This window comes from Heteronotia binoei, chromosome 16 (genome assembly GCF_032191835.1).
Source record: "Heteronotia binoei isolate CCM8104 ecotype False Entrance Well chromosome 16, APGP_CSIRO_Hbin_v1, whole genome shotgun sequence".
NCBI classification, from domain to species: domain Eukaryota; kingdom Metazoa; phylum Chordata; class Lepidosauria; order Squamata; family Gekkonidae; genus Heteronotia; species Heteronotia binoei.
Genome location: NC_083238.1, coordinates 23260550 through 23285834, shown reverse-complemented (window position 1 = coordinate 23285834; position 25285 = coordinate 23260550). Strand labels below are relative to the sequence as shown.

The window sequence follows — 25285 nt, the reverse complement described above, 5'->3', positions numbered from 1 at the left end:
CAAGCCAGCTGGAACTGCATTCCTGTGTGTTCCTGCTCAAAAAAAGCCCTAAGTATAACTAAGTTCCAAGACATTGTTTTCTTCTCTTTTCAGTTTGAAACCCAAGGAAAACTTATTTTTTTATAGTACACTTTTTCTATCACACACACACACACACAACCGCACAACCATTTTGTAGTCTTTAGATGCATTCTAAACCTTCCATCATATTTCACCTTTTCCCCACTTAACACTTTGGTGCCATGTATATAGTTCCAAAAATTGCCTCCAAAGAGTTGACCGGGGTATATTCCCAAGTAAGTGTGCACGGCATTATAGGTTAAATATACAGTTTCTTCCTTCAGTTGTAGTACCCCAAACAGTAATAATATGCCAGTCCTGGGTGAGTTATCTGTTGATGAACAGAGCAGTGCTGTGTTATTCCCTTTGTTAAGGCCAAATGAATTCTCTTGAAAGGCACAGCTTTTGGGGTATACTTTATTATGAAGACTTTTTATGACCCCTGGAGGTGCTACTGCCTCTGCTGCTGTAGCTGATGACTAATGGTCATGTCTGATTTTGAAGTATAAAAGAAGCTAGTGAGCAATTAGGACAGTGTTTCAAAGGAAATGAAGAACCAGGCAACAGGAAAAAGTGGCCCACTGAATGGTAGGAGCCAGTTGTCAGAGCAGTGAACACTTATGAATAGCAAACTATCTGTTTTCCATGAAGGCGAGTAAGCCACGTTAGTCTGAAGATATACAACAAAGTTTGAGTGCTTTGGTCTTAAAGGTGCCACCGGATTCAAACTCTAATCTGTTTCCCTGCGACGGTTGTCAGTCTTTTATTTTATTATCGCAGGTATAACCGCAAGGATACAATGGCAAATTTAATTTGTTGGGCACAGAAGTGCTGAGCAGCAGTATAAAGAAGTCTGGGAAAAACTACTTTAGGTTCGAGTTTGCAAGTTACAAGCGCTACCAGGCTACAGCTGGGGGAGACAAAAAAGCATATAATCTTTGAGAACGGATCCGAGAATCCCCTCTGTGCTGCGACTGCAGTAAAGATGCAATTTGAGGCGTCCCCCCCCAAAAAAGGTGGATGGAACCGTTTCCTCTTTTTTTTCTTTTCCTTTTTAAAGGCATTTTTTTTTAATCCCCTACCAGAGTCCTACAGGGAAAGATGCTGAGACCAAATTCTTGGAGGATGCCGACGCCTTCCTACTATCTCGCAACGAAAACGCAGGCGCGATTCTGCAAGGCAGGTACATTTTTTAAAAAAAAGGCTCGGCAAATTTGCAGCCGAGCCGAAGCGCGCTGTTGAAACGCTGCCATCCCCCCCCCCCCCCCCCGGCCGATGCAGTTCCGGAATCCGACAAGAGCCTCCACCGGGTCGCAGGCGCTCGTCTCCAGGCCGGCGGGGCCCCCTTCCCTGCCACGGTCGGCCAGCGACGCCTCCCCACCCGAGCGCTCTCCTGGGCGCGCTTCCGTGCAGACCTGCCGCTGCAACCAACGCCTCCAGCGGCGGAAGCCCAGCCCAGCCCAGCCCTCCAGTCCAGGCTGGGGTGAAGCGCCGCCCCCCTGGCCCCCACCCCCTCCCCCAGCCGGGCACCACCGCAGCCGCAGTCCCCACTCGTCTCGACCGCTTGCCAGGCGGCGCGCGTGGGGCTCCCGGAGCCGGCCGAGCGCTGGCTGCTGCTCACTCGCGGCGCCTGGCCGCTGAGGGAACTCCTGGCGCGCGGGGGCGCGCGCGCGCGCGCACGGGAAAAGGGGGAGCGAGAGGGAGGCGAAGCTCTTGTCCTCGGTGCCCTCTGCAGACTCTTGCTGCCGCCGCCGCCGCCGCCTTTGAGTGCAGGAGGAGGAAGGTCTGGGCTCAGCTGACGAAGGAGGAGCAGCAGCAGCAGCGGGCGCCGCCGGGAAGGAAAGAGGCGAAGCCAAGGGGGCATCCGAAGAGAAGGAGAAGCGAGAGCGAGAGCGGCTCCCCCCCCCTCCCTGTCTCCGTCTCGTTCTCTTCCCGCCTCCCCCTTCCTTCCCCCCCCCTTCTTGTCAAGTGCCCTCCCCTCCTCCCTCCTCTGCGGGGCTCCCTTATTCCAGCTTCATGGGCAAAGTGTGGAAACAGCAGATGTACCCCCAGTACACCACCTACTACTACCCCCAGTATCTGCAGGCTAAGGTACGGTAACCCGCCGGGCTCCTTGCTTGCTTCTTTGGCCAGGGAAAGGGCACAGGGGGGCGGCTGGGCTGCAGTTTCGCAGGCTTGCTAACTATAGCCAGTGAAGGACGGGCGGGGGAGGGGGGGGAGAGAGAGAGAGAGGGAGAGACTCTTTGGAAATGGCATCGGGTTACAGGCAGGCGCGCGCGCGCTCTTTTCGTGGCGCGCGCACACACACACAGGAAAGAGCCTGCAGGCCGTTCCTGACTCTGCCTGCTCAGCTCTCTCTCTCTCTCTCTCAGGATGTGTGTGTTTGGGAAGAGAAAGGACTGCAGCTACACAACCGCCTCTTGTAACCTTCTCTGGCTAGCAGCGTGTTTTCCTTTTGTTGTGTGGCTTCTGCCCCCCCCCCGCCACCTTCCTCCTGTCTTTTTAATCTTTTTCCATCCATCTCCTCCCATCCCAGGCACCCTCCCTCCCGTTATTTTTCCCTCCCTTCCTTCCCTCATTTTTTTCCCCCTGGAGATGATTCGATTTTTTTTCTCCCACCTACTTCTGAAGCGTGTTCTAAGCTGCAACCCCTTTCCCCTCCCTCTCTCCCAATGTTAAATAGAGATCAGTGCAGTGATGGGCATTTCACTGCCCCCCCCCCCCGGTTGACTTTCTTGGGAATTCTTCCTTCTGTCACCCTTGACATCTTTATTCTGGACAGAAACAAAAATGGGATTTAAGTCTGACTATTGCTTCTATCCTAACTTCCAGCCTAACCTTAGGCTACTTTTAACTCTTGAAACAGCTGCGAATGAATTGAAAGTGGGGTTTGAAATTAAATGAATTTTTTAAAAATTCTTTTTCATACATGTGAATATTAGCTGGCGTGCGTTAAAATAAAAATTGACTGTGGATTATGCTTTAAGGAAACTCAGATGTATCTCCTTCCCCTTCTGATTTCTCAAAAAAAAAAAAGAAAGTAGAAATGATGACAGGGAAAACTTTCAGTGAAGTACGTACATTGTCATTGTGAGTTTGACAACAGGCAGATTTGTTGTTTGGCGTTTTTGTTCATGAGAGTTTGACGATGCTTGCCATGCATGTGTACCTGCCCACGGATGTCCGTGGAATCTCTTAAGGCCAGCCTGTATCACTGCTCTAGAAACATCATGCTGCAAACTGGCAATTGCAGGGCTCATTGGATCAACTGTCTGGAATATTTAGCATCCTAGACGTTCTCTAGCTACCAGCATCACATATGATGCACAAATCGTACAAGGAGTGAATTTTGCCAGTTAACTGTTATGGTGTTCTAGCAGATATATGTTTTTGTTATAGTAAGTGTCCCAAATTTGATGATTGTCAGCATTCACTTTGAATGTTGACAATTTCAGATGGATGCTGAGAATGTTTAAAACCTCAGATCTTTGTTGGTCATCTCCTGTTTGCATTGACTTTGGAATGTATCTTAAAGAGCAGATGGAATTCAGCTGTCATTGACAACTTCAACCATCTTTGGATTTTAAGCATTTATTATATGCGAAACCTGGAATGGTTCTCAAGAATCCTTCACAGCTACCCAGGGAGCACAGTAATTCTGACTTAAAGAAAAGAGCTCGGGTTTTGCCTGTTAGTTATAAAACGGTGAAATGCCAGAATATAGCAAATAGGCAGAAATTCTGAGCCTAGAAAAACAGGGAAGGAGAAGAAGCTCACACCTCCCATTGGCAACTGCATGTGTCTGGGGAGCCTTTGGCCTTCTGCTTTGAGTAGCATGGATCTGCAAAATCTTTCACTTGGTGTCAATAGCAACACAAGGACGTGTTGGTTTGAAGCTGGCAAACGCTTTATCAGTTTAATAGAAATCAAATCACTTTCACAGTTAACTGGATGAGTAGCAATATTTAGTCAAAAGTAACCAAGTTTTTAAAGGTACTCACATTATCTGATACTTCAAAGTCTACACAGTAACATGGGGAACATTCTGTGTGATGTTATCAGAGCTTTAGTTCTTTTAACATGTACATATATGATTTTAACAGGACTTGCTTCCAAGAAAGCAGGCTTACAATAGCAGCTTTGATGATCTGCAGCTTTATTGTTTCTATAATGCAGAATGGGTGCCCAAAAAACATTGTTTTTGTACTCTTCCAACATGTCACTTTATGAATAATAAATAAATACATGAAGGTGGGGGGGGGAGCACTTTTGCATAGGAATATGTTACCTTGAGTTATTTTTGTATGCCATCAATAATAGACAAACCAAGTGCATAATATTTTAATACAGCTAATGCAGCCCTTCTTGCCTTTTTGCCCTGTAAATAATTGAAGAGGGGAGATAAACTGTAATAAGCTTGCACTCGTAATTAGGGGATGATCTAGAGAAAAGCCTTAAGGACCATTTTCTGAAAGTGTGCTTCCTGTATAAAGTATTTAATATTGATTTATACTATAGTCAATGACATCTTCAAAACATGTCTTGTAGTCATTCCTATAAAATTATAGTCTAAAATCACATTAGTCTTCAACTCTTTGTTTCATAAGAGCCATGCACATATCCATTTGACCTACATCTATGGATGTCTAGATATAATGATAGTATCCAAATTTCCTGTTTCATTGATATCCTGTTGGTTTTTTGTTTTAAAGAAAAGAAAAGAAATCTACAGACAATTGCAGTTGGGGGAAAAACAGACAGCTACTTTATATAATTCAATAGTGTAACTAAGCAATTTCTTGTCTCTATATAAATTTGGGCTGAATATGTGCACAAAGTGCTTTCATCCACAAAGCCTCACTTGCACTTTAGGTCAGCTTAAAAAGAGCTCACTCTAAGGTTTAAATACTCCAGTAGTTTGAGTGCCTTTGGGTTTTATCAGACAACAACAATATTCTATAGCTTTTGCATAGCACATTCATGCATAAAAAAAATCTAATGAGGACTGTTTTTAGCTCTAACAAAAGTACACAGCTACCCAAAAACAAGTTAATTAACAATGTACACTCAATGGAACTCCAGGATTAGTTTAAAGATAACAATTATAGCGGCAAAAATATTCATTATAAAACTGCAAAAAAAATCTAGTGTGGTTTTGTAAGGTTCAAATATTCTTGTATTTTAATGACTATAAATGAGTTCACTTGATTTGAAATGCATGAAAGGGCTGCAGTGACACAATCTCCATTTTTAATGTCTTTCATTGCAGCCTGGTTATGAACAATTTACATCATTTCTGCAATATAGTATGAGGTAGGCTCATTTGATTGTATAAATTGCTTTGATTCAGTGCCCTTCCCGATCCTTCCTACCAACCTAACGCTAACAATTGTTGATCAAGGATTTCTTCCTAAATGGGAAGATCCAATCCTGCGTATTCTTTTGTATAGGGATTCTTCGCAGTCTACTTCTATAAAAGAACAGCCTGTTTTAAAATAAGTTATAGGGAAAGAGAAACGTTTCATTGGGCAAAATTAAACACTTTTAAGTCCTGTTGATTTCTATCGGAGAAAAGTATTTCAAGTGCTGTCCTAAAAAAAGTTTCACTCTTCTAAATCCACTAACTTCAATGTACATACAAAAGTGTAACACTTTTTTGGGATAGCTCTGTTAATTTTTTTCCTTTGAAGGTAAGGGGACCTAGTTTGGGTGGATTGTGTCCATGTTATTTATATCGCTAAAAAAAAAAATCATGTTCCATTTTTGCAGGTATGCTACCACATGCTAGTAACTGTGTCCCAAATTCTTGAAAACGAGAGGGATTTTTAACTTGCAGTGCTGACCTGCGCTAGTAAAGTAGCAGTTGGGAAGAAATGCAACCAGTAGCGATCTAAGGAGGAGCTGGTTTAGTTGCTTCTTGTGCATGGCCGAGTGCAGATCCTCCTAATAGTGGCTAAAACTAATTCAGGGTGCAAAAAGGCACTTTATGACCTAGCCTAATAAAGCATGGACTTAATATGAGTTCTCTTGGGAGAAGTTATGACTGAATATTCAATGAGAAACTGTCCTCTAATGTCATTTGATAATTAAAGATTCAATTTATAGTACAAGGATAAAGTTAGTTAGGCTTTTACCTTTGTCTCCAGATCACGATTCTATCAATATGTAAAATGTTCTATGACAATGTACTAGGATGATAACATGGCCTTGGGTCAGCCATAGCCCTGGCAGAGGTTGTCCTTGAAAGGGCAGCTGCTGTGAGAGCCCTCTCCAGCCCCACCCACCTCACAGGGTGCCTGTTGTAGGGGAGGAAGGTAAAGGAGATTGTGAGCCGCTCTGAGACTCTTCGGAGTGGAGGGCAGGATATAAATCCAATATCTTCATCTACCTCACAGGGTGTCTGTTGTAGGGGAGGAAGGTAAAGGAGATTGTGAGCCGCTCTGAGACTCTTCGGAGTGGAGGGTGGGATATAAATCCAATATCATCGTGAAAACTCTGGGTGGCTTAGTGCAATCCTAAAAAGAGCCGCATCCTTCTAAACCCATTGACTTCAGTGGAGTCAGAACAGTAAAACTCTAGTTTGGATTGCACTGTTGCAGCCTTTGAAACAAGGTTATAGATTTCCAGGCCTGTAGCTACGGGGATCCCTTGGGGACCCTTCCCCCTGACTTCCTGCTGGATGCCCTAACTCAGGTGTCCCGACCTTCCCCACTCCCCCCCTGCCACCACTGTGAGGGTAAAAGATGAGTGGCTGGGGGCTACCCACCCTCCCCATATGAGTTAAAATGCACAGGAGGGGTATTCAGGAGCAGCCACTGCCCCTCCCATGCCATTTAAAGGGCTCTCAAGTTGTGGTAGTGATGGTGGGGGGGCAGGAGGGAGGGTCAGGCATCCTGAGTCAGAGCAACAGCAGGAAGGGAAGTGCCCCCTGACTTTTTTACATGCTCCCGCAACTTTTAAAATCCTGGCTACAGGTCAGTAGATTTCCCATAAGAATGTACATTTTACTTCAACATATTGTATAAAAAAATTCAAGCATTTTGGTATAGCTTTGTGAATCTGATGCTAGTCCTGTGCCTAAATTAACATTTTTTTCAGTGACCAACATCAACAATTGATTTCAATTATAATTTAGTGACTGTGCACCGGAGTGCTATAAAACTGACTTGTGTCAACTCTAATTGGAATAATTTGGATAATATTTAAGAGGAATGCAAAGCAGATATCGCTCTGAAAATGTTTTAATTATCAAGTTGAAAAGGTACTCAGTAACTTTTGTTCTTCCTTACTGGGAATGAAGAAACATCTGTATTGAGGTACTCTACCATAAAGAATAACAGCAGCTGATCTAGACCAATGATGGCTAACTCCACATATAGGGCCCGTATGTTCTCCAGACACTGGCTCCAAAGAGCTCCAATTCTCTCAGGCTTTAGCACAATTTAGTTATTCAGTTTTTTACTTAAAACCAAACAAGAGTTGTACCATTGAAATGTGTTAACTCTGTTTCAGACACCCAGCCCAGTTTTAAAAATGGTTTAGGAATTAAATTATGGGTACCACTTTTAGCCTACATTAATTTCAAATACAGGATCATTGAGGCTTAGATAAAAGTGATGATTATGCTGAATGTGGTCATTGATTGCCAACTGGTCATCCTTGGCAGATGGCAGTGTTTTATCCATACACCTGAAGAGCCTCAGTTTCGAATGCAGAAGGTCCCAGGTTTAAACCCTGGCATCTCCAGCTAATAGGACTAGGCGGTAGGTAATGTGAAAGACTCCTGCCTGAGACCCTAGAGAGCTGCTGGCAGTCTGAGAAGACAGTACTGACCTTGGTGGACCAATGGTCCGATTCAATATAAGACAACTTCATGTGACATCGTATGCCCTAACAAGTTTGATTCTAGTGATGACTGTTATATCTGAATTTACCCTCTTTCAGTTACCCTAGCAGAAACAAAAGGAATTCCTGTTGTTACAGTAGTTACTAAGTTATGTTTTATTTTCTTAACAGTAACTGGAATCAAGCATTTTTGTGTTGAGAAAGCTGCTCCAATGATGTACGCAACAAAAGAAAAATGGGAACCTGCTGTAATTCTCAAGGAAGAGTAAATAGATTTCTTAGATGTGACCCTGGCCGTTTTCCCACTCACCTTTTACTGGCGCCACGACCATCCTGACGCCGGCGAATCTGCCTGGATTTCGCATCAGAAGCTCCGGCGCTCCCAGAAGCGCCGGCTACTTCCGTCGCTAAGCCAGCGCAAACGGAAATCGCAAAGATGCAGGAAAACGTTTGCGCTGGCTTAGCGACGGAAAGCGCCGGCGCTTCTGGGAGCGCCGGCGCTTCTGTTGCGAAATCCAGGCAGATTCGCCGGCGTCAGGATGGTCGTGGCGCCAGTAAAAGGTGAGTGGGAAAACGGCCCCTGATTTTCTGATTCAGAGATCAGTGTGTGCTTGGAATCAGCGCATGCATAGAGGTTGCTCTTCATTTCAGTTGAAGGATCTTTTATTTAGGCACATTGCTTTGCCCATGCTGATATAAATGTTTGGGCCTCCAGGTTCTCAGTTTAAAAGCTGCATGCTAGAATCTGGTCTTTATGTGGGAGTTTCATAGCCTATTTGAGTGTCTTTTAAAAGTTAAGAAGCTCCTTCTAGATCCTCTTTCTCTGTAAGGCATATGATTTCTGATGCTGAATCAGTAGTTTCCTAAACACCTGATGGAAGAGAGGAGATTGATATGGGAGTTCCACTGAACCCCAGCTTTACTGAAGATAGTTGGTCTTAATCCAAGCCATTATTTGATGTAGTGTTTAAGAGTAGCGGACTCTAATCTGGAGCACCAGGTTTGATTCCCCACTCCTCCACATGCAGCAGATAGGTGATCTTGGGTCAGTCACAGTTCTCTTAGAGCTCTCTCAGCTCCACCTACTTCATAGGGTATCTGTTGTGGAGAGAGAAAAAGAAGGAGATTGTCAGCCACTTTGAGTGAAGGGCAGGGTATAAATCCAGACTTCTTTTTCATAATTACCTTGTTTATGCAGAGCATACCCTCAGCTTGTCTGCAGGAAGGCTAGTTTAAATGCCTCTCTTCCTTTTCATGTGCCCCACTGTGGCTCAAATCTGGAAACAGAACTAATTCTCCATACTCCTTAAAGTAGCACTAAGGGGGATCTGCCTGGTTGCTCAGATGGCTGGGAAAGGTGCCCTGGAAGCGTCTTGCCATCGTGCTGCCAATTTGCTACCACTTCATATGTGGTAGCTTTTTTAAGGTGGCAGGATGTCGAGTCAGGACAGGGTGAAGGCACAATCCAGATGTGCACATTTGAATGTGCTTTTTTGGTCTGGTCGTGGGGCATCCCTGAGGTGCCTTATACTGGCCATCTGGACCCAGCCCATAAGACCACTGACTTTCATAGACATAGAAGGTTATAAACTCTGCTTAGGATCATGTTGTTAATTATGCAGTCTTATCATTTCAAAAGCGTTAGTAATTTCTTACACTCTTCTACTTATTCAGTGCATCAAGACTTTAGTGGTTTGCTATGAATTTTCAGTGGAAATTCCAGGGTAGTAGCCATGCTATCCCAGTAGAATAGAAATCCAGTGGCATTTTAAAGACCAACAAAATTCATTCCTGAATGAGCCTCATGATTTGCAACACCGATGTTAAATGGATATAAAACTATCCTGGAATACCTACATAGGGTTTTTAAAAGAAGATCCAGATTGTGTTTAAGCTGGAATACATTTTGTTACTCTTTAATTATAACACTGGACCTCTGTTGAACTTTGCTGCAAACAGACTAATGTACCCCCTAGAATTATTCTATACCGTCCTACTAGATGCTTTAGTAAGGTGGTTCTTGTACTTGCCGTTTACTGACGTCTAATTTCCCCCCGAAACCATTCACTACATCAGAGGCTGAAGTGGATAGGCTGTTTCCTCAAACACAGACTGGTGACAGTCCAAAAGAGGTTGAAGTGCAATTAAAACAATTGACTTCAATGCACAAGAGGCGAAACTTTATGTTGGATTGGGGCTACTCTGTTTAATAGTGATCTGCTTTTAGTACATTCCTGTGCTATGTTATGCCTAAGGGCCTTAAAACCAGCATTTTAACTGGAGTAAATCTGTATAGAATGGCACTGTTTTGTCATGTGTTTCTCTAGATCGGCGGTGTGTTGAACTCATTTGTTATGAAGGCCAGAGCTGACATAAATGAGACCTTTTCGGGCTGGGCCTTGTGTGTACCTGTTTAAGATTAGGTAGCAGAGATAAACTTTTAAAGGACACAGACAAACATGAGAAAAACATGCTTAAAAAATTAGGACTTGTTGGTCTTAAAGGTGCTTTCTTTGTATTTTTCTCATGGGATCCACGGGGCAAAGAAAGCTCTGGCTCTTTCCCTCTCTCCACAGGGGACCAGGAGGGGGAGGAGCTTCAACTAATGGAGAAAATTGAGGTTTTGCTTTGTAGCTGCAATTGAGCAAGCCTTGCAAAGCAAGTTGAGATGCAGAAGGAAGCAAGAGAGGGTGAAGGAAGCAGACAAGAGCCGGTTGCAGGCCCCCGGGCCGCATGTTTGACACCCCTGCTCTAGATGTTGCTCAGTTCAGCATAATAATCACCATGGCTTTTTTTGTAACAGGAACTTCTGTGCATATTAGGCCACACACCCCTGATGTAGTCAATCTTCCAAGAGCTTACAGGGCTCTTAATATAGGGCCTACTGTAAGCTCCAGGAGGATTGGCTACATCAGGGGTGTGTGGCCTAATATGCAAAGGAGTTCCTGCTACAAAACAACACCCTGATAACCACAATAAATACTTAGTATCTATCTGGTCAAAGTACTTCTCATACATAGGTCTTGTAAATTCCTTTTTTTTTTTTGAATATATGAAATTTTTATTAAGAAAAGATGGACATACAAAGAAAAGAAAGAATAAAGAACGAACAAATACAATCAACATTAATCATTCCAAACACCTTAGACGCTTGGGCGCGCCATACAGTCAAAAACACATCTATGTCTAACGTCTACCACTACATCCCAATCATACACACTGGGGGATGGAGAGGATTTGAAAGGGAAAAAAAAAATTCTAGCTACTCCATGTCGAAGCCTCTACTTTTGACCCATTTATAAATGGGGTCCCATTCCTCCTGACATTTTTGCACATTACCCTCTCTTAATCTTGTGGACATTAAGGTCTTGTAAATTCTTAACAGCACACTGTAAGCCAGTTCAGTTGGCTAAGGTAGTGCCTGAAGTGTTACTGAATTACTCTATAGTTGAGCTGAGATTCTGAGTGGGTGGACTTCCTATCTCATAGCTCATGCATTTAACCATATGCTGTTCCAGATGTCAGTATGTGAGTTACAGTGATTAAGTAACTGAACTGTGTGATGAGGTATATATGATCTGTATCTGCAGAAACAATTTATTTGTGAAATCTTGTTTTTCCAACTGACTTTTGGAAAAGGGGAGTTAATGGATTGGAATAAGTGGTCTGTTAAAAACCATATTCAAATTTCTTTCTTTCTTTCCTCCTCCTCCTTCCTTCCTTCCTAATTGCAGAATTCATTCCCTACCCTTTAGTAGTTGTGAGTGTGGTTTTTAAAAAACAAACTGTGAACCAAAAAGTGCTGAGTGAATGCACCTCTTTTTTAACTGGCCATTCCAGTCTGGAAATTGAATGCAAGACATAAAACACTCAACTAGCTGCTAGAACATAAAATTTGGGCTGCCCACTCAGCTGTCAGATTTGTTGTGACTAGACTACTAAATTTTAGGTAAACACTTTATTCTGGGGAAGTGTTGGAGCAACAAATTCAACAGAATTATTGTGTTTTAGATCGATGCCCATTATAATTTCTTAACCAGTGTAAATTTCTTGCATCGGGAGAGGGCTCCATTTGAGGATAGCACCTCGGCTAGTGGAATAGAGCTGCAGTATTCAGTCCAGCATATTAGTATGGAAAATTCATGTGCATTATTTTCTTTCCCTAACAGTGGCCTCAGTAAAATATGAAGGATATTCTTGGCTTGCACAAAACACAACTGCTAGGATGTATCGCAATACTTTAACCTAATAGAATTCAGACAAAAATCCTAACCAAGATAAAAGAATGCAGAGAACTCAGTCAAGAAAAAAACTCTGTATCCACCCTAAAACGCTTTTCCTGAGAGACTGTGTGGAAGGCAAAATGTGGGGAACTTGGCAAAATGCCCCCTCTGACTAGTGAAAGTACAATGTGCAAAATGTCATTTGGATCCAAAATTTTACCTGAACCAGAATTTTAATCAAAAGCATTATGGTATAAAGATGTGGAATTTTCTGAAATGAAGCAAAAGTAAAAAAAATCAGAAGAAAAATGGAAATTTGGGGAAAGATTTAAGTCTATGCAATACCATTGTATCAAACCTGACCTAATTTTACTGCTTTAACAGTATAAAATGCATCATTTATAATTTATTTATCATCTCAAACTGCAATATTTGATATCTTTATGGAATTTAAGTTATAAGTGGCTTAGTTTTCTACAAGCAAAATTACAATCATATGCAGTACTTGCAAAGAAAGTGGAAATTATGCTACCTTAGCACATGTCCCTTAGTTCCAGCAAGATGTCATTGTCTTCATTCTCTGGCTACTGGTTAGAGAGAGCTTGGTTCTCAATGAAACTTTCAGTTTTCCTCTGAGACTTCGGTGCAGTTTCTGCCCCTCCACCTTGTGATCTTTTTTCCTTCCAGCGAAGTAGGCAAATGTACCAGTATATGCCTCACATTGGTTTGAGGGTAAGGTCAAAAGTTCAACCACGAAGGAAGAACCAGGACAATGGAAGGCGTGTAATAGTTGAGAAGCCATGAAATCCATGCATACTCTCTTCTTGAAGTTCAGGCATCCTTCTAGGTGCAGAAATACATCTTGGATTTAAGAGCTGTAACTGTCATTAGCATGTCTACCCGGTCTTTAAAAGTATTGCGTTCATTCTAAAAGAGAAAATGTTTCATTGGAGAGTTTTTTTAGTTATGTGGAGTAAGGATTCCGAGTAGACGTGTTTAGGATTACTCTCTTCGTTTTCTTGGTTTGAGGGTCTTCCCTCAAATGAGTACTAGTTTACTGCTATAAATAGGCAATAACTTTTTCATATCTCATGGTCTTTATCTCATCTTTGCACTTAGGCATTGCAGATTTTATGGCACTTTAATAATGCTATCCTGTATAGAGTTACCCCATTTTAAGCCTGTTATTTCACTGAGCTTAGCCTGGAGTAACTCTGCACAGGGTTGTACTACAAAACATTGCAAAGATGTCTGTGGGACCAGCCTTCCCCAAACCGAACCAAACCTGAATGAATATATATAGGCAGGATGGCTGTATCGTATCAATTTCAGATGTATTAAAACTATAATTGACATTCAGCCTAAGTTTGCATCCTTTGTTTAGCAATTATCTAAAGCTGTGCATAGACAAATACATTGTTGCATGTGCTTGTATAGACTAATACAAAACTGGTATATTTACGAACAAGTTTAATCCTATAGGGAAAAAAATGTAGGTTGACCTCAACTGAATTTATAGCCCATTTAAAAGAATGGAATTACTGTTGAATTTTTAAGGAATTGATAAGGAATTACTGTTGAATTTTAAAACCTTGTTAAAAGAAGGATATCTCCATAAAGTTGTGCATCAGTTCAGCCATTCATGCCAAACACCAGATTTAAACCAGCGAAACCCAAATGTAAAAATGGAAGAGGATAACTTCAGGAAATAGAAAACAAGAAAAAGGAAGTTGAGGCTGAAAGAAAGGATGTTGGGGTGGACACCTGCTTTCCTACTCAGCTGTTGCCTACCTTTTAAAATCACTTCTCAGATTCCCACCATTTGGTGGACATATTATGATTAGAAAAGATCTTCTGGCAGCGAAGACATTCTAATTCATATTGATTCAAATGAGCCATTGTAAAGCATTGTTGATTTAAAAAATAATTTTAAATTATTATTGTTCCTATTGCTGTTACTACTTACCTATTTATCCTGCCCTTCCTTCAAGGAACAAGGAGCTCCGTGGCGCAGAGTGGTAAAGCTGCAGTAGTGCAGTCCAAGCTCTCCGCTCATAACCTGAGTTCAATCCCGGCGGAAGCTGGGGTCAAGTAGCCAGCTCAAAGTTGATTCAGCCTTCCATCCTTCAGAAATCGGTAAAATGAGTACCCAGCTTGTTGGGGCGAAAGTGTAGATGACTGGAGAAGGCAATGGCAAACCATCCCATAAAAAAAAAGTCTGCTGTGAAAACGTCGTGATGCAACATCACCCCAGAGTCAGAAATGACTGGTGCTTGCACAGGGGACTACCTTTACCTTTTTTCCTTCAGGGAGCTGAAGGCAGTGTTCATGGCTCATTTTATTTTCACAGCTGTCTGAGAAAGAAAGACCAGCTGAAGTTGATTCTCGGTGCAATCCTGAGCAGAGCCTTCTAAGCCCATTGACTGTCCATGGCAGAGTTTCAGCGTGGATTGCAACCTGCACTCCTCTAGTCTGATACATAGAGTTGCCAACTCTGGGTTGGAAAATTCCTGGAAATTTGGGGTGGAGCCTGGGGAGGGGAGGGACTTCAGTAAGGTATGCCAGAGAGTCAACCCTCCAAAGCTGCCATTTTCTCTAAAGGAACTGATCTCCCTAGTCTGGAGATCAGTTGTAATTTCAGGAGATCATAAGGTTACCACTGGTGAGGGGGTGTTTGCCAGCTCCAGACTGGACAAAGATTGTGGACAAGGATTGTACTCATTGGGGAACAATGACATATGGAGCAGGGGTTTCCAAATTCATTTTGTTAGGAGGCTGGATCTGATATAAATGGGACTTCATAGGGCAGGGCTATGTGTGTCATAAAATGTAATGCAAGGAAAATGTGGAATGACTTTTCCATTAAGGTCTCCGGACACAGAGACCTTAATGGAAAATCCACTCTGCACTTTCTTTGCAGCTCTGCTTCCTGCTGCAGCCAGCAAAGATGAGGCAGAAAGTGCAGGGAACTTCAACAGCCTTGGAGCTTCAAAGAGTGAGGACAGGGAGGGGGTAGGGGGGAGAAAAGAGCCCCGCAGGCCTGATTAAAGCCCTGGGCAAGCTGATTCTGGTCCACAGACAAGGTATTTGACACCCCTGCCGTAGAGTCTACCCTCCAAAGCATTAATATTCTCCAGGAGATCCCCAGGCCCCACTTGGAGGTTAGAACACAAAACAAAGGAAAACACAGTCCAGGTTGAGCAAACACAATAAACACTGTGTAACAATCAACACTGATTCTCAGCAATGAGAATTACTCAAGACGATTCTCATCAGGTTTTAAGGCAATCCCTTCTCCCCACTTGCAATGGCTTCTGATAGCCAGTACAGGGTCTCCAAACCAGGGAATTCCCCTGCCCCCATCTGGGGATTGGCAGCCATAAACACCATGTAGTTATCAAGACTAGGTAATCTACCCCTATCTCTCACCTGCGCTCTCCTGCATGTATTTCCTTTAATCAAAGTTGTTTATTAGTCTTAGAACTCATTGCTGACTCTGTGTAACTTTAAATCTGCTGCCACACCTAGCCCCAGTTCTGATGGCCTAGAGCTCTCTGCTATTTTACATGGTTCTCTGGCAGTACCTAGTGCAGAGAATCCAACATTATTTACCCCACCCCTAAGGCAAATTCCTAAATCTGAGGTTCTCCCCTGTCCCGCCCTATTCTTGCAAAAGTGACATGGCAAACAGGAATCAAACCTAATATTAAGTAGTTAGTTGAGAGCTGTGAGATGCAAGAGTCTCACTGAAGCTATTGCCTGATATATCTATATCTAGCTCTCTATCTATCCATCTATCTATCTATCCATGCATCCATCTATCCATCTACCTACCTACCTATCCACCTATCATCCATCATCCATCCATCCTCTATCCATCCTCTATCTATCATCTATCTAATATGAATATCTATATTATATATAGATATATAATATGAATATATAATAGGTATACCTGTGTAAAGTTGCCTTTTATAGAGTGCTCTTTTTAACGTGCTAATTTTTGCTTTTGGAGAGGGACATTCAATTATAACGTTTTTGTGCTCAATGAGCTGTAGGGAATGAAAGGTTATGAACCACTGAAGTTGGCATTTCATGTAGCTTGGCCATTCAAGGGAAGAATTCTGCATCTGAAATGGCTAACACATCCATCAGCTGCCCTGCTATAGGCTATAACTCTTAATTCTTGGAGCCCTGCCCTAGAGAAAATTCTGCCTTTCAAGCTTCTGTTCCTTTCATTAAATATGCCTCTTACAGATAAAACTATAACCCCAAGGTGGGCATTGACTAAAGTTGCCAGGTCCGACTCAAGAAATAACTGGGGATTTGGGGGATGAAACGAGGAGACTTTGGGGATGGAGCCAGGAGCCAAGGTTATGACTAGCATGACTGAACTTGGAATTTAGTTCTGGCCTTCACATTTAAATGGATCACATTCCTTTTAAATGTTTTCTCTTCACTGAAAATAATAGATGGTAGGGGCAACGTCTTTTGGGGCCTATACAATTGGACCCCCTGATCCAGTCTTTTTGAAACTCAAGGGGTTTTTTTGAGGAGAGACACCAGAAGCTATGCTGAAAATTTGGTGCCTCTATCTCAAAAAACAGCCCTGCAGATACCCACAAATTAATTCTCCATTATACCCTTTGAGAACCGGCCTCCATAGGGTGTAACGGAGTGCCCAGTGGACATTTCCTCCCTGCTAATAACCTTGAAGCAGAGGGAGGGCCTCCAAATCAGGGGATCCTCTGCCCCCAACTGGGGATTAAGTAACCCAATATCAATAGAGAATCACAGATAAATGACTAGCAAGGGAGCCCCTAAGGGTTCTGTGATTAAACCAGCCTCCAATATGCTCAACAAATTCTCATTCAAGTTTATAAAAAAAACATAAACAAACACTTAAAGCAGTGAATTGTACATAAGATGAAGTCATACAGTATGCATGGTCCTTAATAAGGACAGAATTAGGTGAAGTTATACAGTATGCACAGTCTTTCTTGGGACCAATAATCCTCCAAATGGTTTCAGCCAAGGACTGGCAAGGTAGAGTCTTCTTCACAAGTCAAACTGCTGTAGAAAAAAAGCCAAGAGTAGCAGACAGCTACGAAGGCGGCGCCTCTCTGCCTCCGTTTCTCTGAAGCTTCCACAGGCTTAATGCAAAAAATTACAAAGTTGATAATGGAAATCAATCCTTCAAGTGCAATGAAAGTAGTGTTTATAACGTGGTGCTATAAACTTGAATGAGAATTTGTTGAGCATATTGGAGGCTGGTTTAATCACAGAACCCTTTGGGGCTCCCTTGCTACCTAACTGGGGATTGGCAACCCTAACATCGACACATTTAATATCTGTATTCTGATGCCTTATAAGCTTTGAAGAAGAAGATATTGGATTTATATCCCGCCCTCCACTCCGAAGAGTCTCAGAGCGGCTCACAATCTCCTTTACCTTCCTCCCCCACAACAGACACCCTGTGAGGTGGGTGGGGCTGGAGAGGGCTCTCCCAGCAGCTGCCCTTTCAAGGACAACCTCTGCCAGAGCTTTGGCTGACCCAAGGCCATGCTAGCAGGTGCAAGTGGAGGAGTGGGGAATCAAACCCGGTTCTCCCAGATAAGAGTCGGCACACTTAACCACTACACCAAGCTTTGTTGGTCCAAAATGATTAAAATTGTTGACTACATAGGTAGACGAGGTGCACAGATTACATAGGTAGCACACAAAGAACCTATCAAAAATACAAGATAGTCAATGAGAGTCTGTATGATTAAAAAGTGGGAAGTTATTTTTTTTGGGGGGGGGAAACTATTTTTGTTCAGCATTTCTGTGAGATGGAAGGAAAATGGAGAATGGATTCTACTATTGTACTCTGTTAAACAAGACAAACATCCCTTAAATTTAACTTGCTTCACTATTATCATCTGGACTATCTGCTTCCATGTAGATTGTTGTTCCTGCAATCTGCTTGTGTCAGATTTCCGTTGGGATTAACCCTTATAATGTCCACTAGACAGATCTCACTCATAGGCCCACCTGCCCATACATGCTTATATTCTTATTTTGAAATGGTGAAGGAATAGGTTTAGGGTTGCCAGGTCTGTGTTGGAAAATACCTGGAGACTTTGGGGATAGATCTGGGAGAGGGCGGGGTTTGGGGAGGGGCCTTAGCATGGTATAGTGCCATAGAGTCTCCTGGGGAGCTGATTTCTGCCAGCTGGAGATCAATTGTAAAAGTGGGAGATTTCCAGATCCCACCTGGAGGTTGGCAACCCCAAATAGGTTAGGTATATGGCCTATAGGATTTAACAGTGAATCACAGTTGCCTCATATCTAATAAATCTTACAATTACTTTTTAAAAGAATGCTTTGCTTCTGCTTTGCATGGGCAGAACTTTTTCGATTGGCTGAAAGAGCAGCAGTAGCTTCTGTCCTACAAGGGTTAAAATTCTGCGGTATTGGTAGCAGGTGGGAAGTTTGATAGGTGATAGTGTGAATCACTCCAGCTGTCCTTTGCAAATGCACCCATGTGTAGAGTTTTGTCTCCAAATAGTTCTTTGCTCAGAATTGTTCCATTTCTGTCTCTTTCCTGTAGTTTATATTTAGTGTTCTCCTGTTGTTTCTGCTGCATTGGAGAGTGAGGGGACATAACAGGAGAGCATTATAAAAAGGTTTTGAAAATGCAGGCTTTGGAATTTATTTGCTTTGGCAGTTTTCACAATTTTTTACACAATATGGATTCTAGCTACTGATTTTGTGTATATTAGTGTTTGTTTTTTTGCCATCAAATAACAAATCTACTTATATGGACCTTTAGGATTTTCAAGGCAAGAGACATTCAGAGGTCATTTGCCATTGCCGGTGTAAAAGAAAAAGCATCAAGGTTAGCTTTGCCATTGTGGTTTCTCTAATTTTATTTATTTCTTCCCCCATTGTAAATATCGCTTAGATTTTTGTTTATGAGTTTTCCAGGGAGACAGCATATTCCGTTAAATGCATGAAGTCTTTGTGCATCCGATAAAGCATGCTCGGTCTCATCCCAAAATAAATCTGTTCATCTTTAAGATACTGTAAGATTCCTCCTTGTTTTTGTTGCTACAGCATAAAATGGCTAGTGTTCTGAAATTAGATATTTTTTAAAAAAACTTCTGGGCTTGGTAGACAATAAAGATCGTTTCTGTTTTAATGCAAATTTCATGTTTTCATCAGTGAGGTGATATTATGATCAGTACAGTAAGAATGGGTAATTATATATCTTAGAAGAAAGGATTATTACTGGATTTTCAACTATGCTCCAATAATATTCTCAATTTCTTTTAGCAGCACAAGTGAAAGAAGGTCCCAGGCTAGCCATAACAATGCCCTTTTCATACCCCTACAATACACATAATCCCAACATTGTTAGGCTGTGGAAGCAGAATGCAGTGCTTCGTAGAGTGTGGGCAGGGGGCTGCAAAAGTCCTCCTCGTGCAGTTCTGGGGGATAATGGAACAACTCACTTTCCCACTAGGCCTTTGGAACATGCTGTTTGAATGTATCCTTTTTCTTTTGGTTTGCCTTTACCTGAGAATGACTACAGAGTTGATTTAAGGCTGCCAAGGAGGGCTGTCATTATTTTCCATCTGTTTCTGTCAAGGTGAAGTGTTTCCTTTCCCCAGAATACTCAAAAGAAAAGGAAAAGAATGCAGGCATCATAGTTGAGTCTCACAAATACCTGATAGCTGTATTCCTCCCCGCCCCCCTCACACACACTGTATTTTGGTAGGTCCATTTTAGCACAGAGTGAGAAACCCAAACGTAGCAATATTTAAATGCAGTTTAGCCAATATGTTGGTGGGGGGAATGGCTCCCAAAGAGTATTGACATGTATAGCTAATTATTGCTGAAGTGAAGATGGAGCCCCAAAGGCTAAGGTATCAGATTCTAACTTTATAAAATATAGGATGATTTCGTAGTTTTATGATATATTATGCTGGATTCAACCAACTTTTCTGCTAGTGAGGAGAGAAGGAAGAAATCCTCTTTGAGCACCATACTGAGCATCTTAGACTTGCATGGACAAAACCTATGTGATTATGAATTAGGTGAGATTGAACAACAATAACAAAAAAAACCCTGGATCCAGCCCATCATCTATGTATTTTGGAATTAAATTAACACAATTTCGTATCAGTTTGTGGTTTCCGAATAGTGGTAATAAGCCTTCAAATGATTCGGATTTCCAAGTATCACAAGGTATTTGGAAGTGCGGGAAGCAATCATTGAGATAAGGTTGTATCATAATGATTTGACTGCCGTCTTCTCCTCACAGTTCTGTGGCAGCATCAGTGTATATAGGATTTGCTGACAGAAGTGAGTAAGACTGTGCAAAAGTTGTATTTGCCCTTTTGACTTTTCAGTTTTCAGTGAAACCTAACCTAGTGGACAAGAGGTGCTTGCAAGCTGGTCTTGCATGGACAAGAGCAGTAAGAGTAATACTCTCTGGATAAGCTTCAAGTCCAGTAGCATCATGAAGACCAACATTTCCAGGGTGTAACCTTCAAGAATCAAAGTTCCCTTTGTCAGGTACAAAGCTTACAAAGGGAGCTTTAACTGTTGAAAGCTTTTATCCTCAAAATCGTATCGGTCTTAAGGTGCCGCTGGACTTGTATCCTGCAGACCAGCATGGCCACCCACCTGAAGCTCTCTGAGTAAGAAAAACAGTCATTGGAGGTGCACTCCTTTCCCAGTCTTTGCATATCCTACAGAGCAGACAGATGTCATACATGCTCAGATGCACTTTTTAGTGTATGTTTTCTGGTCACTTTTCATTTATTCAGTAAAGGACACAATGCATGGGATCCCACATCCAAACTTGGATCTGCTTTGCTGGATTGAATTGTCTGTGCTTTATTAAACTTCGTGAAAGCTCTTAGGGCAGTCAGCAGTTTGTTTTGTAATTTGGTGCAGTAGCTTTTTAAAATGTGCTGTATTTGACTGCAGTGTACATCCCTTTTTGAAGCCTATGGGCAGCTGTAGGATTCTGATACAGGGTGGTGGGTACATCCACAAAATGACTGCCACAGGAGGTGGAACTGGCTACAAAATGGGTGCTTCAGGAGGTGGAGCCAACTGCCAAATGTCAGGGAATGAGGTTATATATAACTCTAATGGTAACTCTTCAACATTTCAAGCAGAAGTTCTGTTTGACAGCATGCCTTTTAAAATGAATGTATTTTAAAAAAATATTTTCTTACATACACATAGCTTAACTTCAGTCACACAGTGAAGATTTTTGTGCTGTGGTGGCAGCTGTGCTCAAAGCAAACATTTTTAAAATACACAGCCAATCAGATCTCCAGTGTCCAATCAGAAGCCCTGTTAGGCAAAAGCCTCATCTGGTCCCGCCTACTTTCTAAAAACAGTTGGTAGGTATGAGGAAAGGTGTCAGTAGGTGCAATGGCATCCACTGGTGCCACACTGGGTACTCCTGGACTATGGGGTCCTCTTTTATAAGATAGAAATGGAGTTTTATTAATGGGGACATCTCTAGTTTTAAGTGTTTAATGTATGTAATGCTGGCAGTGAACACTCACTCCTAGTAGAAAAACACTGCATTTTTGAGGCAACTAGCTCAGATTTATGTGCAAACGTTTTTGAGCTGAAGCAAGTATGCTGTCACCAATCCCTTTCTTTGGCTTATAGATGACTTGTTTTGTATTTTGGATGAGTTATTTCTCTCTGTTGATACAACTACTTAAGTGCCTGAACTTTTAAAAGAAAACCAGCCAGTAGCCTTTATGAGCGAAATCTAAAGTCAATTACTTTCTTTTTAGATCCTTTGGATGAATTGCCCCTACCACAATTGGCATTAATTTGGCATATATACCCACCCACAAAGCTGTTGTGCTGGGCGATGAATCACTGATTATATTCCAAAAGCCTTTCACTACCTTAATAAGGTGATTTATAGATTGCTTATACTGGTGTGGGCTGAGATTCACTGAAGTCTACATCAGAATATGTGATTTATGATCTCCTGTGCGTGAAAACTCTTGTTTTATGAAGTCTTATTTGGATAAAGACATAATACGAAGAAAGTAAGGAAGGCAAAAAAAAAAAAAGAGATACTTCATGTGTTAAGTTGCTGCTGTTGTTGTTTATTAAATTTATGAATCACCCTTCAGAGCTACTGCAGGGCTCTGTGCGATATACAACATAATAGAATCATCAAAGCATAAAGAAGAATGTATAAATAGAACCAGTGCCATGAAAACTACAAGAATCAGATGGCAGATTTCATAGTGCTGTGGTTAGGCTAAATGCAGGGTTATGAAGGATTATCTGTTTTAGATATATTTAAATGGTTTAAATGGTTTTAATAGTTTTATGAATGTTTATCTGTTTTAGATGTATTTAAATGGTTTTAATGGTTTGAATGGTTTTAGATGTATTTAAATGGTATGAATATGAATATGTGTGTTTGATGTGTTGGTATGTTTTGTGGAAGAGCACCTCATTTTGTTGCTCTTTTTTTGTTGAGAACAATGACAATAAATTTATCTATCTATCTATCTATCTATCTATCTATCATCTATCTATAGTTATTTCTCAGTTTCAGACTGCTGACCACTTCACGGGCAGGGGGGAAGAGGGACAATGCAGGTAGAGAGAGTGGAGGAGGGTGCCAGCCAGAATGGAAACCTTCACTGTCCTCAACCAAAAGCCTGGCAGAACAGTCCCTGCAGTTGTTGAAGGTGGCATCTAATTTGGGTCACTTTAAATAAGTTTGTTAATTAGGAGGAGAGAGATGCCATTCAGTGAGAGAGGATAATTGCAGATAGTACAATTAAAATGAGTATCTGCAAGGGTAGGATTTTACTCACATATGAACAATATTCTGTTGAATTCCATTTCTGTGAAAGGGCAGAAATCACCACGATTGCTTGAAAGAATACATTTTCTCAAGTGAGCACTTCATAAGAATGGAATGTATCTCAAGACTAATGCGTTGCAAGCAATTCAGAATCAAATCATGCAGTAGAAGTAATTTTAGCATTTTTTTAAAAAATGAAACATACCGCACTAGGTAAATAATGCATGTTTTCCAGTTTTTCTTTCAGAAAGTATATGTTTTGTTTAACAGCAACAACAACAAACCCCCCCCCCCCCTAGTTTGTAAGGATTGAATGAAAGGAGCAAATGTACTGTCAAATGAATATGTGGATATTATAGTAGTATTTCTGCTGAAAACATTCATAGACTCTGATGTTTCTGCTCTAACAATTGTTCTTTGGTGGAAGAAAACCCTAGTTGTATTTTTTTCACTGGCATTAGCATTGTGGCATTATCTACAAATTGTATCACATTAGCATCGTACTAAAGTTGCAATAAAAATTATATATCCTCATACTCCATAAGCAGGTTGTTTTAAACTGTATATTTTATATTTTTAAGCTGCCTTGGGCATTGTGGAAAGATGGAATATAAATACTCTAAGTAAATAGTGCTGCAATCAAGCAGAGCAGAGTTAAGAGGATTTGCTAATTTTGTAGGTTGTCTGAATACCTTGGTAAATAATGGTGCAAAGTTTAGTATAACAAGTGCTGGGCGCTTTTGGGTTTTTTTCATATGTGCCAATAGTCAAGTGCATGTATGAAACAGTGCTAGTGTAATCCCACCTTCTATGCATTCCCCACATGTCCAAAGTTTGTGAGTAGTGTTCCCCCCGCCCCCTTTCTCCTGTAGTCTTCTAAACTGGGGAGTGAATAGCAGAGAAGCATGGACACGAAGGCAGGAGTTTGTTCCTTATTTCTTGCAGCAGAACACACATGCCCTTGGATTCCAGTCCAAGTTTTCCACATACCCTTGCTGCACATGCTGCTTGAGGTGTATGTAGGAGCCCCAAGTTGCCCACCTGTGAATTGAGGGGATTTAATGGACCAGATGATTTAATGTGACCACAAATAGTGGCTAATCCTTATTAAATCCCTGCATATAGCAGGAGCTGCTTTTTCTCCTCCATTTACAATAGCTCTCTACACATGGCATACTGGTCATTTGAGTACTTTTATATGAAGCTGCACAATTCAAGAAGAAGAAGAAAGAGCTGTTTTTTATGCTCTGCTTTTCTCTACCCTAAGGAGTCTCAAACTGACAGGGTCACCTTCCTCTTACCACAACAGGCAGCTTGTGAGGTAGGTGGAGCTGAGAAAGTTCTGAGATGACTGTGAGTGGGCCAAGGTTACCCAGCAGGTTTCATGTGGAGGAGTAGGGAATCCAGTTTGGTTCTCCAGGTGAGAGTCCACCACTCTTAACCTCTACACCTGGCTGGCTCTCTCAGGTCATAAAGATATGTAATGGCAAGCAAGATTTTAAAAAATCTGTTAAACCAGAAGCACAGGTATATGTTATAGTTTTAAAAGAACTGTGTATAAATGTGACACAGGACAATCGAGGATGTGATGACGCATACATACACATCCCCCCGCCCCCCAAGATATAACTGGGAACTAGTCAGTATGTATACTTTCAGTTGTTGAATTATATTTTATTGTGGTTTGTATATTTGGTATGTTCGAACATGTATCCCATGCTTGATCAAACTGGTAGTCTTAATGATATCTCATAAATTACTTTATACTAACATTTCACATTAGTATTGCATTATTAATAACAATCAATGGATCTCTTTCATGAGCCAACCAAAATGGCTCCTTTGCTCTTTGACAGATGACTCAAGTGAACTATGTCTTCTTAAACAGGGAAGAACATGAGACATTTATTTGAAAGGATAGAAAAGGAACATAGAGAACACTTGAAATGGTAGCTATGATGGATTTCCTCTCTCTCAATTTTGGCATTCAAAGACATTAAGGCAAATTTTAGGGTTTTTTTCTGTTTTTAATCTTTGTTGGAGACAACCTTTCATTACTTAATTATAAATAGAGAAACCAGATTATTCCAGATTTGAGTCTAACCTACAGATTGTTTTTGTTGTTTTTTCCATCATCCAAGCTCTGATATAACAACAGTGTAGGATTAATTTTGTATGGTCTGACTTGAGACCTTTGTTAAATGAGTTGACCATTAAAGGAAAGGTTTAAACCTCTGAAACTTTTGTTTGTGGGAATAGTTATTGTTAAGTATCATGACGAGGAGACCACACAGAAAGTACAAAA

The 25285-nt window shown here is 41.6% G+C and overlaps 1 protein-coding gene across 2 annotated transcripts in view; it reads left to right on the top strand.

Annotated features, from left to right (window-relative positions):
• Positions 1-1752: 1752 nt before the first annotated feature.
• The window catches only part of RBMS1 (RNA binding motif single stranded interacting protein 1), a 219116-nt gene continuing 195583 nt past the window's right edge, over positions 1753-25285 (top strand). The window contains exon 1 of one of the 2 annotated variants that reach the window (XM_060257367.1): positions 1753-2151. In XM_060257367.1, the coding sequence (XP_060113350.1) occupies positions 2077-2151 (75 nt within the window). In that variant the 5' untranslated portion in view covers positions 1753-2076. The remainder of the gene's footprint in view (positions 2152-25285) is intronic. The other variant, XM_060257366.1, reaches the window with a different exon arrangement.